Here is a 14,979-nt window from a genome sequence, read left to right as displayed (position 1 = left end):
GGAGAAAAATGTAGAACAAAATTCTAACTCACAAAAAAAAGACCAGATTTACTGGCCTGACAGAGACTGGAGAAACCCCGAGAGCATGGCCCCCAGACACTCTTTTAGGTCAGTAACGAGGCCACTCCTGAGGTTCACCCTTCAGTCAAAGATTGGGCAGGCTTGTAAAACAAAGTGAGACTAAATGGGCACACTAGCCTGGCGCAAGGATGAGAAGCCAAGAAAGGACAGGAAAGCTGGCAGTGGGGAACCCAAGGTGGAGAAGAGGAGAGTGTTGACATGTTGTGGGGGTGGCAACCAATGTCACAAAACAGTATATGTATTAATTATTTAATGAGAAACTAGTTTGCTCTGTGAACCCTCATTTAAAATACAGTATAAATAAAGTATATGGATATATTAAACCCAAAAATAAAAGAAGAGAGATAGAGGAGGGGCCATGAGCCAAGGAATAAGGAGAAGCCAGAAAAGGCAAGGGGATAGATTCGCCCCTACAGCCGCCAGAAGGGAACACAGCCTGCCAATCCCTTGATTTCAGCCCAGTGAGACACATTTCAGGCTTCTGGCCCACAGAACTGTACAATAATGAATTTGTGCTGTTTTAAGGTAAGAAGTTTGTAGCAGTTTGTTACAGTAGCAACAAAAAAATAATACACATGTACCAACCAAAATTTTTAAATAAATATTGAATAGTCTTTGTGTAAATACTGATGATAGGTCTTTGTCTCAGATTTTGAAGTTTATACCTTTGTGAGTATAGAGGTTTCTCAGAACAAAACTTGCTTTAACTCAGAACTATGTAGGGGAGGTTACATAGTGCAGTGTGAGAACTGTAATAGTGAGAATGCTGTGAAGAGGGAAAGTCAACGGCAGGAAAATAGAAGGAAGTCACTTTTTTTCCCATCACAGAATTTTAAACTCAAATAACCTGTTGCTGTCGAGTCCAGCTCAGAGTGACCCTATATGAGAGAGTAGAACTGCCCCCTAGTTTCCAAGGAGCGCCTGGTAGATTCAAACTGCCGACCCTTTGGTTAGCAGCCGTAGCACTTAACCACTATACCACCAGGGTTTCCACAGAATTTTAGGAGGTGAGGAAAAGCACATTCTAAGCAATATAACTCTCTTTTTTTTTTTTTTTTTAGCATTTAAAAAAAAATTATACTTTAAATTAAACTAAACAATTTAATACACATATTGTTTTGTGACATTGGTTGTTAACCCCATGACATGTCAACACTCTCCCCTTTTCAACCTTGCGTTCCCCATTACCAGCTTTCCTGCCCCTTCCTGCCTTCTTGCCCTTGCTGCTAGGCTGGTGTGCCCACTTAGTCTTGTTTTGTATTATGGGCCTGTCCAGTCTTTGGCTGAAGGTGAACCTCAGGAGTGACTTCATTACGGAGCTAAAAGGTTGTCCGGGGGCCATACTTTCAGGGTTTTTCTAGTCTCTGTCAGGCCAGTAAGTCTGGTCTTTTTTTGTTAGTAAGAATTTTGTTCTACATTTTTCTCCAGCTCTGTCCGGGGTCTTCTACTGTGATCCCTGTCAGAGCAGTCAGGAGTGGTAGCTGGGCACCATCTAGTTGTACTGGACTCAGTCTGGTGGAGGCTGTGGCAATTGTGGTCCATTAGTCCTTTGGACTCATCTTTCCCTTGTGTCTTTGGTTTTCTTCATTCTCCCTTGCACCAGATGGGGTGAGACTAGTGGAGTATCTTAGATGGCCGCTCACAAGCTTTTAAGACCCCAGATGCTACTCACCAAAGTAGAATGTAGAACATTTTCTTTCTAAACTCTGTTATGCCAATTGAGCTAGATGTTCCCTGAGACCATGGTCCCCACAGCCCTCAGCCCAGTAATTTGGTCCCTCAGGGAGTTTGGATGTGTCTATGGAGCTTCCATGACCTTAAGCAACATAACTCTTGACTCAACTTCAGGCAAGGGGACAGTGGTGGCTCAATTGTAGAATTCTCACCTTTCATGCCAGAGACCAGGGTTCAATTCCTGGGCAATGCATCTCATGAGCGGCCACCACCCATCTGTCAATGGAGGCTTGTGTGTTGCTATGATGCTAAACAGGTTTCAGCAGAGCTTCCAGACCAAGATAGAGTAAGAAAAAAGGCTTGGCGATCTACTTGCAGAAGTCACCATTGAAAATCCTGTGGAGCACAGTTCTACTCTGACACACATGGCCAGACTTCGGGAGAACACAGGAAGGCTGCATCAATGCTGCTGTTTTTAAACTCTCTCAGGGTATCCATTTACTTGGTCCTTTCTGTAACAATAATCTTATTTTATTTCATTATAATTCAAAGAGGCTATGGTTGAGTGGAAACCCTCGTGGCGTAGTGGCTAAGTGCTATGGCTGCTAACCAAAGGGTCGGCAGTTCAAATCCACCAGGCGCTCCTTGGAAACTCTGTCGGGTAGTTTTACTCTGTCATATAGGGTTGCTATGAGTCGGAATCGACTCGACGGCGCTGGGTTTGGTTTGCTTTTTGGGGATGGTTGAATGGAGGAGTCCCTGTGGTGTAAACGGTTAGGCCTTGAGCTACTAACCAAAAGGTAGGTGGTAGGAACCCAACCAGAGGCACCTCAGAAGAAAGGCCTGGTGATCTCCTGAAAACTCAGCCACTGAAAACCCAAGGGAGCATGGTTCCTAGTTAAGGGAACATTGGAAGTTCTGGCACAGCAAAGATTATTTTACCACTTTCTTCTTTTTTCTGTTTCACGTTCCAGCTTTCTAATCATAAAACATTTTACATGTTCTGCTTAGGGACTCATAGCGACCCTATAGGACAGAGTAGGACTACCCCATAGTGTTTTCAAGGCTGTAATCTTTTTGAAAGTGACTGCATCATCTTCCACCTCCAGAGCTGCTGGTGGGTTCGAATCAATGACCTTTCAGTTAGCATCCCAGTACTTAAACCAGTGCACCACCAGGGCTGAGTTGAAATCAACTTGATGACATTTTTTTTTTTTTTCTGATTTAGGGTTACTCTTAATTCTCAGTTAAATACATCATAATAAATACGATCCTTTTCATCCTACTAGTTGTTTTTGCCTTGAGTTATCCTGTTAATAAATCAGTGCATGGTGGCTGGATTTACTATGAGTTGAAATCTCAACTCTATAAAAGGAGTTTTAGCTAGTGAAAACAGGTGGAGAGGTGTGGTAGGCAGAATAATATTCTCTGAAGATGTTTATGTCCTAATCCCCACAACCTGTGAATATGGTTCCTTACACAGCACAAGAATTTTGTAGATGTTAAGGATCTTGAAGTGGGAGATTATCCTGGATGATCCAGGTGGGCCCTGGTCATCACAGAGTCCTTTCAGAGTCATAGAGAGACTGGAAGATGCTACACTACTGACTTTGAAGATGGTGGAGGGGGACACGAGCCAAGGAATGTGGGCATTACCTTTAGGATTGTAGCCGCTGGGAGTGAAGCTTGGTTTGCGGGTACATCTGTAACTTCCTGGGATGTTGCGACAGATGGTGTTCTCAGGACAGACCCCGGGGTTGAGACATTCATCAACATCTGGGAAGGAAGGAAGAAAGTGGCCATTAACTATAAAACTCAGAAGCCTCGGCCAAATGCCCTGTACCTTCTGGAACATCATTGTTATTGAGAATTAGGTCTCCAAGTTGGATGGGAAGGAATCCAAGAATAACTAGGAGAAAAAAGAGAACTAGAGAAGATGGCGGGGGTGTATCTCCACAAGTTTGCTACAGAGAAAAATAAGATCATATAGACAGTATTTGGAGTCCCTGGGTGGCGTTATTGGTTAAGGGACCAACTACTAACAGAAGGGTTGGTGGTTCAAGCACACCCAGGGGCACCTCCAAAGGCCTGATGACCTGCTTCTGAAAGGTCACAGCCTTGAAAACTCCATGAAACTGTTCTCTGCACACATGGGGTTGCCATGAGTTGGAATCAACTCGATGGCAACTGGTTTGGTTGTGTTTAGAATACTTACTGACTACTTCCATAGGAATATCTTACATTCTAAACACTGACACAAGACTCAATACACAGTCCCAATTTTTAAGCTGTTTGGAAACCAAGAATAGAAGGAAAATAGGTGATAATGAGTATTTAACTGAAACAAGTATCAGGCTTATGGATAATACAAACATTCTCATTGAAGTTAAGAAAACAAAAAACAAACACTCAGTGCTGCTGTCCAGTAATGTTTAGAAATTCTACCCAATGCAATAAGACAAGAAAAATAAAATTTGTACACCTATACAAGAAATTAAACAGCAAAATATTATTTTGGTTGTAAGCTGATTCTAAGGAAAATTGAAGAGAAGTGAAAAATGCTTGAAATTCATGTGGTAATATATAAGCCAGTATACTGAGATAAATATACAAAACTTAAAAGCTTTTATAAACTTAAAAAAATGACAGACTAGACAATGTAAAGGAAAAGACTTCATGAAAATATTTTATTCTAAATGCTTCTAAATTTAAATTTTATGAGTATGAATTTATGGAGTGCTTCTGTTTTTTTCTGTATATTTTAAAAATCAAAAGCACAACAACGGCATACAAAATGATAGCATGCCTGTGGGCAAACTCAAAAAGATTTTCATAGAACTTATTTGCAGTTATCTACCAATCTCTCTGGAGGAACATATGACTTGAATATAATGAAGTCATATGCTAAGTTGCTGAACTGAAAGATTCAAAAGTTTAAACTGGCCAGTTCTTTCACACCAATCAATTAGTACACCTTCCTCAACGTGGTGCACACAGTTAAGCGTTTGGCTGCTAACTGAAAGGTTGAAAGTTCAAACCCACCCAGTGGATCTGTGAGAGAAAATCTTGACGAACTGTTTTCATAAAGATAGTTGTTATTAGGTGCCATCAAGTCAATTTTTGACTCACAGCTACCCCACGCAATATGTGTAAAGATTACAGCCTTAGAAAACCTTAAGGGGCAGTTCTACTCTCTGACACAGGGCTGCTGTGAGTTCAAATCAACTCAACAGCAATTAACAACAACATGTTGATGCACAGCCTTCCTCAACCATGACTAATATTGCTTATCAGTCATAGTCCTCCTTCGCACTAAGCTCTGATCAGCACCACTCTCCAGGGGCAACCAGGAAACAGGGAAACTTGGTAGATGAGATTAACCCAGCATGCTCACCTGCCCCAAGAGATTTATGGCCTAGAATATTTCAGACCATTTAAATCCACAATCATAATAACTTGATTTTGAATGAAAGAAAAGAAGATATCCAATAAAAATGCTTAGGAACTGAGGAATTTATGAATGATTTGGGTAATTTAGGTCAAATTGTGTCAATTTTAGATTTTTTTTTCCTAGTTCAACCCTCTTTCTAGGAAAAGTTTCACCTGAAGTTTTCATGGATTCCCCTCACCTACACACCACCACTTGTCTGTCAGTTTGTCTCACTGTGGTGGGTTGCGTGTTGCTATGATGCTGGAAGGTAAGCCACCAATATTTCAAATACCAGCAGGATTACCTATAGTGTGGACATATTTCAATGGAGCTTCCCTACTAAGACTAGGAAGAAAGGCCTGGTGATCTACTTCCAAAAGCCAGCCAATGAAAACCTTATGGATGACAACAGGACATTGTCCCACTCACTTGCTTCGGACATGTCATCAGGAGGGATCGATCACTGGAGGAGGACATCATGTTTAGTGAAGTAGAGGGCCAGTGAGGACATGGAAGACCCTCAGTGGGATGGATTGGCACAATACCACAACAATGGACTCGAACGTACTGGCCATTGTGAGGATGATGCAGGACTGGTCAAGGTTTCATTCTGTTGTACACAAGGTTGCATGAGTTGGAAACAGCTCAATGGCAACCAACAACAGCAGCTCACCTACACAAGTGGCTCCATTGCCAGTAAACTGCATTCCTCCAGCAGTGGACACAAATCCGAGTCTACAGACACAAAAGTAGCTGCCTACAGTGTTGTTGCAAGTGGCTATGGACAGGCACAGCATGGGGCCCCAGCATTCATTCTCTTCTGTGGCAGGGGAAAGATAAGCAATGCATTGGTGCCATGGGTCACACTAACATGAATTCCCTTATTCATCACATTCTTATGGTGCGGCCACCATCACAAGCCACAGTCTTATTGCTGGGAACATAGCAGTTGAGGGACCAGCTCATCCCAGTTTTAAAACTCACAGTCCTGTATTCTGGGAACCCCCTCGATCCCAGGAAAATTGAGACAGTTGGTCGCTCTCCAGAGCTTACATTTATTTCCCCCATGGAGCTTACATCCTAATGGAGGAGACTGACAAGTAGGACATTAACAAGGAATTAATGTCCAGGTACCGACGGTTAATGTGCTCAGCTGCTAACCAAAAGGTTTAAGGTTCTAGTCCACCCAGAGGTGCCCCAGAAGAAAGGCCTGGTGATCTACTTCCAAAACATCCAGCCATTGAAAATGCTATGGAGCACAGCTCTACTCTGACACACATGGGGTCGTAATGGGCCGGAATCGGCCTGATGACAACTGGTTAGTTGGTTGGTAGGACTGAGTATCAGGAAGGAAAATACAGTAGTATAAAGAGTAGGAGAGCAAATAGGTAGACATTTTAAAGTGGGGCTAGGAGTGTCTTTCTGAGGTGATACTTAAAGACAAAGCATGAGGGAGCGTGGAAAACACTGTGGAGAAGGTCCCAGGCAGGGAGACAGTGATACAGATAACAAGGTAGAACACTTGGAAGGCACTAAGGAGACTTTTCTGGTGTGGCTACATTTTCTGGGTTCTGTCTTGATCAGAGGGAGTGTACTCATGTGCTAGGAGTGTAAAATGCACTCAAAAGATGGTGATGATACTGAGTATTACAAGTACCCTTCTACAAGAAAAAGGATCTGAAGGCATAAATGTTTTCTCTGTCATGGCGCAGACACATGGGTTCCCAGCTATGCTCCCTTTGCCAACAGAAAGACGTTTTCTGCCTCAACATTTTCCACAGGGCTTGAAAAGACTTCCATTTCCTCCATGTACCTGAAGTTCAGTGTCCCATCTGCTGGGATCCCAAACCAATCTCTATTTAGCTTATGTGGCCAGTAACCCCCCATAGTCCTGATGGCACAGTCGCTAAGATCTCTGGCGAGCTACAGCTGCTAACCAAAATGTCGGCAGTTCAAATCCACCAACCCCTTCTTGGAAACCCTATGGGGCAGTTCTACACTAGCCTATGGGGTCTCTATAAGCCAGAATCCACTGACAACAAAGGCGTTTATTATGTGCCGATGAACCAGTCCTTTGTCTCCCAAGCCCTTCCATTATGTCCACACTCCCTCTGCTCTCCGACATTGAGGTCCTCATTTGCTTGCAGGAGCGTAGAGGGTTGGAGGACTCCTCTGAACGTCTTTAGAGATTGTTGTTTTTGTTTTTTGCTGCCTTGGAGTCAGCCCCCAACTCATAACAACACACGCACCTAGAAGGATGCTTCCCAGGCCTGTGTCATCCCCATGATTGGTTGCGGACCAGACCATTGTGATCCATAAGGTTTTCACTGGTTGCTTTTCAGAAGTGGATCCTCAGGGCTTTCTTCCTAGTCTGTCTTAGTCTGGAGCTTCACTGAAACCTGTTCAACATGCAGGCCTCCACTAACAGACAGGTGGTGGCTGTACTTGAGGTGCATTGGGCAGAAACTGAACTTTGGCCTCCCATATGGAAGGCGAGAATTCTGCCATTGAACAACTGCTGTCCCCTTTACAGGCTTGAAGGTATTAAGTGTATTCCTGCTTGTATACATACAGCATTTATGTATTATGTGGTAGAGGGTTTTTTAGATCTCTAGTCTGCTCTTTGGCTCAGACTCATAATATACAGATAAGGACGTATTCACTCTAAAGTTGAGTGGAATAGATTCCTGGGTTTCATGCCCCAGGAGAATGGCAGTGTCTATTCATGGTGACTACCACTCATCCGTCAGTTTGTCATACTGTGGTCGTGTAAAAACTGTGGTGGCAGTGTCTGACCTCCTCTAACTTCAGTCGGGGGAAGAAGAATCAAGATCAACAGCCCAAGGCTGATTCCTATGAGGCAGAGATCAGACATGCCTCCTCACTCTGCCATCTTTACCAACTCTGCCATAAATCACCTCTCCTTTGTCACTCTCTACTTCTCTGCTGGGTTTGATAAATCATTGCAGTGGTCACACAGAACTCACAGGCCATACTCACAGTTATGGGGTTTATTGGGGAGGTAACAGTTACAATTCAGGTGCAGGAACACTCAAGGCTACAGTTCTTCCATCAGGACAGCCTCCCAGGCACATCTCTCCCTGGCCCTAGGCCTCTGCCAAAAGGCACTTAGCTTCTTAATGTAGGAATCCCAGGTCCAAAGGACATGCTGACTCCTAGCTGTTCTTCCTTGGTGGTGCTGAAATTCTTCTCTCTTTCCCACCAATGGGGTGGCTCATTTCAAGCCCAGCAGGATGGCAAAACTGACCAATCCCCTTGGTGGGCTACAATTACCATATCTGCACAGTCTCGCCCAATCGCTTGGGTGGGTGTTACAAGACTATGGCTAGAAAGGCCAGACAAAAGTGATCCATCACACTGCGGGTGACTTGCATATTGCTATGATGCTAAAGCTACGCCACCAGTATTTCAAATAACAGCAGGATCAAACATGGTGGACAGGTTTCAGTAGAGCTTCCAGTCTAAGACAAAGTGGAAAAAAGGACCTGATGGTCTACTTCTGAAAAAAAAAAAATTGGCCAATGAAAAGCTTATGGATAGCAGCAGAACACTGTCTGATATAGTGCCAGAAGATGAGCCCCTAAGGTTGGAAGGCACTCAAAATATGACTGGGCAAGAGCCAGTCCCTCAAAGTAGACTCGACCTTAATGACATGGATGGAGTAAAGCTTTTGGGACATTCACTTGCTGATGTGGTACAACTCAAAATGAGAAGAAACACCTGCAAACATCCATTAATAATTGGAGGGTAGAATGTAGGAAGTAAAAATGTAAGAAAATTGGAAGTTGTCAAAAATGAAATAGAATGCTTGAAGATAGATGTCTTCAGCCATTAGTGAGCTAAAATGGACTGGTATTGGCCATTATTAATCAGAGAATCATATGGTCTATTATGCCAGGAATAACAAGTTGAAGAGGAACAGTGTCACATTCATTATCAAAAAGAACATTTTGGGACTTCCAGCCAATATGGCGCCATAGACAGAAGCACCATGCTGTCCCTCCCCAGCAAAGGCCTGAAAAACTAAGTAAAAGAGAGACAAACATCATTCCTGGAACCTGAAGTGTCAAACGAATAGATAAAGAACTCAGCAAAACACCAAATAGAATAAGAAACTGATAGAGGACAAGAGGAAGGAGAGATATGTGCCGAAGTCCCTTATCAGCTAACGCAGCACAGATTCACCATCTTGGACTCCTGTCAGAGATCAGCTGACAGGGAGCACGGGAAAGCAGCTTCAAAGACCTTCCATCAGGAGACAGAGCACCCAGTAGCCAGCAATACACGCTTTCCCAAACCCCTATCCTTCTCTTCGCTGCTCCATCTCCAAGCTACCTGGCTGGCAGCAGTGGCTCAGCTGGCCGGGAAGTACAGCGTCCATTCCACTTGGACTCGCCCCACCCACATTGCAGATCGGTGGACAGGGAGTATGGGAATGCAGTTTCATGAAGTTCCCAGGAGGAGACAGAGCACCCTGTAACGAGAGATATACACTTTCCTAATCCCACTGTTCTTCCTCTCATCCACAGGCCTCCTCTGCTTCCTGCCAGCTGTAGTGTTTTGGCCAGGGGGCAACTGCTTCTGCCCCAAGCCACTTGGATTCGATCCTTCCACACTGGCCGGGTCCCTGAGCTGCTGGTGTTTCTTTCCATCTCTTTTGTTTTCTTCCGTGCCTCCCACCAACTCCCCCTCCTTTCCCTCGAACTCCTGGCTCCGTGTGCCATCTTTGCTTCTTCCTTAAAGGCTGTGAAACCCTGATCAACTGGGGATCCACTCCCCCAGCCTGAGACACCATGCTGGTGGGATCCCTAGGGGTTTTTTTTTTTTTTTTTTGCTTGGTTGCTTTTGTTTATTTGTTTCCTTTCTCTTTTCACACTTGGGAGCCCCTTCTAGCCGGGCTCTACTGCACAGCCCAGGAGCCACTCCCCCAATCTGCCCAGCTGTATGAGTGGGATCCCTGGGAGCATTTCTTTCTTCCTTTTCTTTCTTTTTTTTTCCTTCTCTCTTTTCCCTTTCCATCTTTCTTCATTTCTCAGTTCTTGTCTGTCTATACTTACCTTCTTTTCCTGTCTCCTGAATACCTGGTGCTGTGTGACATATATAGCCCCTCTAGCTGGGCTGTACTGTGCAACCTGGGAGACTTCCCCGGTCTTTGTGCCTGCACTGATGGGACCTCCGGGGGCTTTTCTTTTCCAAATTTTTATCTAGTTATTTTTTTTCTTTTTCTTTTCTTTTTCCTTTTTGCTTCTCTCCATTTCTCGGGTTCTCATCTTTCCACTCCAACAGCAAGCTCCCTTTGCACTCTTTTTTTCCCCTTTGTTTGTTTTTGGCTCCTGTTTCTCTCTCCTCTTTCCCATATCCATACTAGCCTCCTACATCACAACCTACCCCCTCTTTCCTAGCTACCTGCACTGTGTGCTGAATATCATACCTCCAAGTGACACAGGCACAGCTTACTGGAACCTGCCTTGCACTGATTCTTGGCCTGCCCTGTTGGCCCTAGTACGTGCCACAAACAACCCATCCCAGCTGCTCCCCTTCAGCTGGACCTCCCCTGTTGCAACATAGCTGAGTGATGGGCCCCACTTATTGGACAAGGAGGTAAAAAGTATCGTGACTACAGACGAGCAGACAACAAAGAACACACACCCTGCCTGCTCATACATAACCATATAAAACAAAAAACCAGGAAGAAACAAACAAATCTACAATCAAGAAACGAAGAAAATAACTACTGAATGTCCCAAAGACAGGAGACAATATCAAAACATATTAAAAAAAAACAGGAGAGAATCGTTTTAGTAGGCATCCACAATAAAACACCAGATGACTTTCCAGTAGAAGAAAAGGCACTAGAACTACCTGACAGGGAATTCAGATCTCTAATATTCAGAGCTATCCAAGAGTTGAAGCAAAAAGCAGACAAAAATGAGGAAAGAATAGACAAATTTATGGAAAAGGCAGAAAAATTTATGGAAAATACAGACAAAAAATGGAAGAATTCAGGAAAATAATACAAGAACACAATGCCAAAATAAATTCACAACTAGACAACAAAAACACATCATACGAAAACAACAATTAGAAATCCAAAAGATAAACAACAAGATTTCAGAACTGGACAGTGTCATAGAAGGGCTGAAGAACAGGTTTGAAATGATGGAAGACAAGAACAGTGAAATTGAAGGCAAACACTTGGAAAAAACCCTGTTTGAGGAAAAGTCAGAAAAAAGAATAAAAAAAAAAAAAAAAAAGGAAACCCTGAGAATTATGTGGGATGCAATCAAAAACAAAAATTTGTGAGTGACCGGAGTTCTAGAACAGGGAGAGAAAATGGAAAACACAGAGAGGATTATTGAAGAATTGCTGACAGAAAACTTCCCTAATATCACGAATGATGAAAAGCTGACCAAGAAGCTCAACAAACCCCATATAGGATAGACCCCAAAAGAAAAACACCAAGGCATATCATAGACACACTAACTAAAACCAAAGACAAAAAATTCTGTAAGCAGCTCGAAAAAAACAAAAAGTCACATACAGAGCAGAAACAATAAGCCTAAGCTCTGATTATTCAGCAGAAACCATGCAGGCAAGAAGGCAGTGGGATGATATATATAAAACCTTGAAAGAAAAACATTGCTAACCACAAATAATCTGTCCTGCAAAACTTTCGTTCAAATATGATGGTGAAATTAGGAAATTTCCAAATAAACATAAATTAAGGGAATATGTAAAAACCAAACCAAACGTACAAGAATTATTAAAGGGAGTCCTTTGGTCTGAGAACAAACAACATCAGTTCGCAGCCTGAATTTAGGATGCAAGATTGTACCAGCCAGATACCAACCTAGGAAATAAACTTTCAAGGACCATACAAAACCAAAAGACTTGCAACAGGGAACCAGAGAGGTTAATCTGTAAATGACAACAATGTCAGAACAATAAAAGAGGGAATAAACGGTGTAGGGTATAGAACTTTCTAATGGAGAGGAAGGCAAGGTGATACCAATAATAATAGAATAGTTCACACCTAGGAAGTTAAGGCTAAATTTCAAGGTAACCACAAAGTTAATAAACCTACTCATCAAAATAAAGAAGAAAAACATAAAGTATCAATAAAAACAAAAGAAATGAAAAACAAATCCACAAACAAAAGGAACTCAGCACAGGAGAATAAAAGGAACAAAGAAAATGTTAGCACCACAAAGACAAAAAAGCACTACAAAACGACAGCAATAAACTCACACCGATCAATAATTACACTGAATGTAAATGGCCTAAAATCCATTGCCATTGAGTCGATTACCCATAAAGAGATGGAGAGTGACAGGATGGATTAAAAAAAACAGGATCCATCAATACGCTGTCCACAAGAGACACACCTTAAAAACAAAGACATAAATTTATTAAAAATCAAAGGGTGGAAAAAAAATCAAGCAAATAACTACCAAAAAATAGTAGAAGTGGCAATACTAATCTCAGATAAAATAGACTTTAAAACAAAATCCACCATAAAAGAAAAAGAAGGGCACTATATGATGATTAAAGGGATGATACATTAGGAAAACTTAACCATGATAAACGCCTATCCACCCAGTGACAGGACTCCAAAATACATAAAACAACGTCTAACAGCACTGAAAAGAGAAATTGACAGTCCCACAATAATAGTAGGAGACTTCAACACACCACTCTCGATAAAGGACAGAACATCTAGAAAGAAACTCAACAAAGAACAGAAGAGCTAAAGAGCACTGTCAGCCAACTTGACTTCATAGACATATATAGAACACTCTACTTAACAGCTGCAAAGTACACATTGTTTTCCAACACAGATAGAACAGTCTCCATAATAGGCCATATCTTAGACTGCAGAGCAAGCCTCAACAAAATCCAAAACATTGAGATAATGCAAAGTATATTCTCTGACCACAATGCCATCAAAGTGGCATAGCAACAGGAAGAGTAAGGAGAAAAAAAAAAAAAATCAATTACATGGAAACTGTATAACACCCTGCTTAAAAATCACTGGCTAATAGAAGAAATCAGAGATGGAATAAAAAAAATTCCTGGAATCAAATGAGAATGAAAACCCATCATACCAAAGCCTTTGGGACACAGCAAAGGCAATCCTCAGAGGTCAACTTATAGCAATAGATGCACAAAGCAAAAAAGAAGGGACAAAATCAAAACATTAACTACACAATTTGAACAAATAGAAAGAGAAGAGCAAAAGAAGCCCACAGCCACCAGAAAAAAGGAAATAATATGATCAGAGCAGAAATAAATGAAGTAGAGAATGGAAAAACAATAGAAAGACTCAACGAAACCAAAAGTTGGTTCTTTGAAAGGACCAACATAATCGACAAAGCACTGGCCAAACTGACAAAGGAAAAACATGAAAGAACACAAATAACCCAAATAAGAAATGAAATGGGGGATATTACAACAGACCCAACTGAAATCAAAAGAATCATAATGGGGTATTACAAAAAACTATACTCCAACAAATTTGAAAACCTGGAGGAAATGGACAAATTTCTAGAAACACACTACCTACCCAAACTAACATAAAATGATGTTGAAAATCTGAACGGGTCATGAGAAGAGAAGAGATTGAAAAGGTAATAATAATAATATAAAAAAAGCTCTGGCCCAGATGGCTTCACTGGAGAATTCTACCAAACATTCAGAGAAGAGCTTACTCCAATACTACTCAAACTACTTCAGAATATAGAAAAGGAAGTGATATTGCCAAGTTCATTCTATGAAGCCAGCATAACCCTGATACCAAAACCAGGCAAAGACACCACAAAAAAAGAAAATTACAGACCAATATCTCTATATAATGATTAAATAGTTATAGAAGGAAAATTTCTCAGCATAATAAAGGGCACATATACAAAACCAACGGCCAACATCATTTTTAATGGAGAGAGGCTGAAAACATTGCCCTTGAGAACAGGAACATGACAAGGATGCCCTTTATCACCACTCCTATTTAACATTGTGTTGGAAGTCCTAGCTAGAGCAATAAGGCAAAAAACAGAAGTAAAGGACATCCAAATTGGCAATGAAGAAGTTAAACTCTTCCTATTTGTGGATGATATGAAACTATACATAAAAACCCAGAAGACTTCACGAGAAAACTACTGAAACTAATAGAAAGATTCAGCAGATTAGCAAGATACAAGATAAACATACAAAAATCAGTTGGATTCCTATACACCAATAGAAGGAAATCAGGAAAACGATACCATTTATAATAGCCCCTAAAAAAATAAAATACTTGGGAATAAATCTAGCTAGGAATGTAAAAGACATAAACAAAGAAAACTACAAAACACTACTGTAAGAAACGAAAAGGGATCTAATCTGCATAAATGGAAAAACATACCATGGTCATGGATAGGTAGACTCAACATTGTGAAAATGACAATTCTACCCAAAGCGATTTGCAAATACAATGCAATATGGATCCAACAGCATTCTTTAAAGAGATGAAAGAAGTTATCATTAACTTTAATGGGAAGGGAAGAAGCCATGGATAAGTAAAGCACTAATGAAGAAGAAGAATAAAGTAGGAGAACTTGCACTACCTGACCGCAGAGCCTACTATGTAGCTACGGTGGTCAAAACAACCTGGTACTGGTACAACAACAGATACATTGACCAGCGGAACAGAATTGAGAACCCAGATGTAAACCCATCCACCTGTGGTCACCTGATCTTTGGCAAAGGCCCAAAGTCCATCAAATGTGGAAAAGAGT

At 41.7% G+C, this 14,979-nt stretch overlaps 1 protein-coding gene across 10 annotated transcripts in view; it reads right to left on the bottom strand.

The window, feature by feature from the left end:
- LOC100666121 (putative adhesion G protein-coupled receptor E4P) overlaps positions 1-14,979 on the bottom strand; it is a 64,945-nt gene that overhangs the window by 39,280 nt on the left and 10,686 nt on the right. For 7 of the 10 annotated variants that reach the window (XR_010321199.1, XR_010321200.1, XR_010321198.1 and 4 more), the window contains one exon: positions 3,412-3,531. Coding sequence is in view for 6 of the 10 variants with exons in the window: in XM_064280443.1 (XP_064136513.1) it covers positions 3,412-3,531 (120 nt within the window). In the remaining 4 variants the exon portion in view is untranslated. Of the gene's footprint in view, positions 1-1,967; positions 2,268-3,411; positions 3,532-9,541; positions 9,681-14,979 lie in introns of all 10 variants that reach the window. The other 3 variants (XM_023540456.2, XM_023540457.2, XM_064280444.1) reach the window with 2 other exon arrangements.

This window comes from Loxodonta africana, chromosome 3 (assembly GCF_030014295.1).
Source record: "Loxodonta africana isolate mLoxAfr1 chromosome 3, mLoxAfr1.hap2, whole genome shotgun sequence".
Lineage (NCBI taxonomy): Eukaryota > Metazoa > Chordata > Mammalia > Proboscidea > Elephantidae > Loxodonta > Loxodonta africana.
This window is presented reverse-complemented; position numbering and strand designations above follow the sequence as displayed.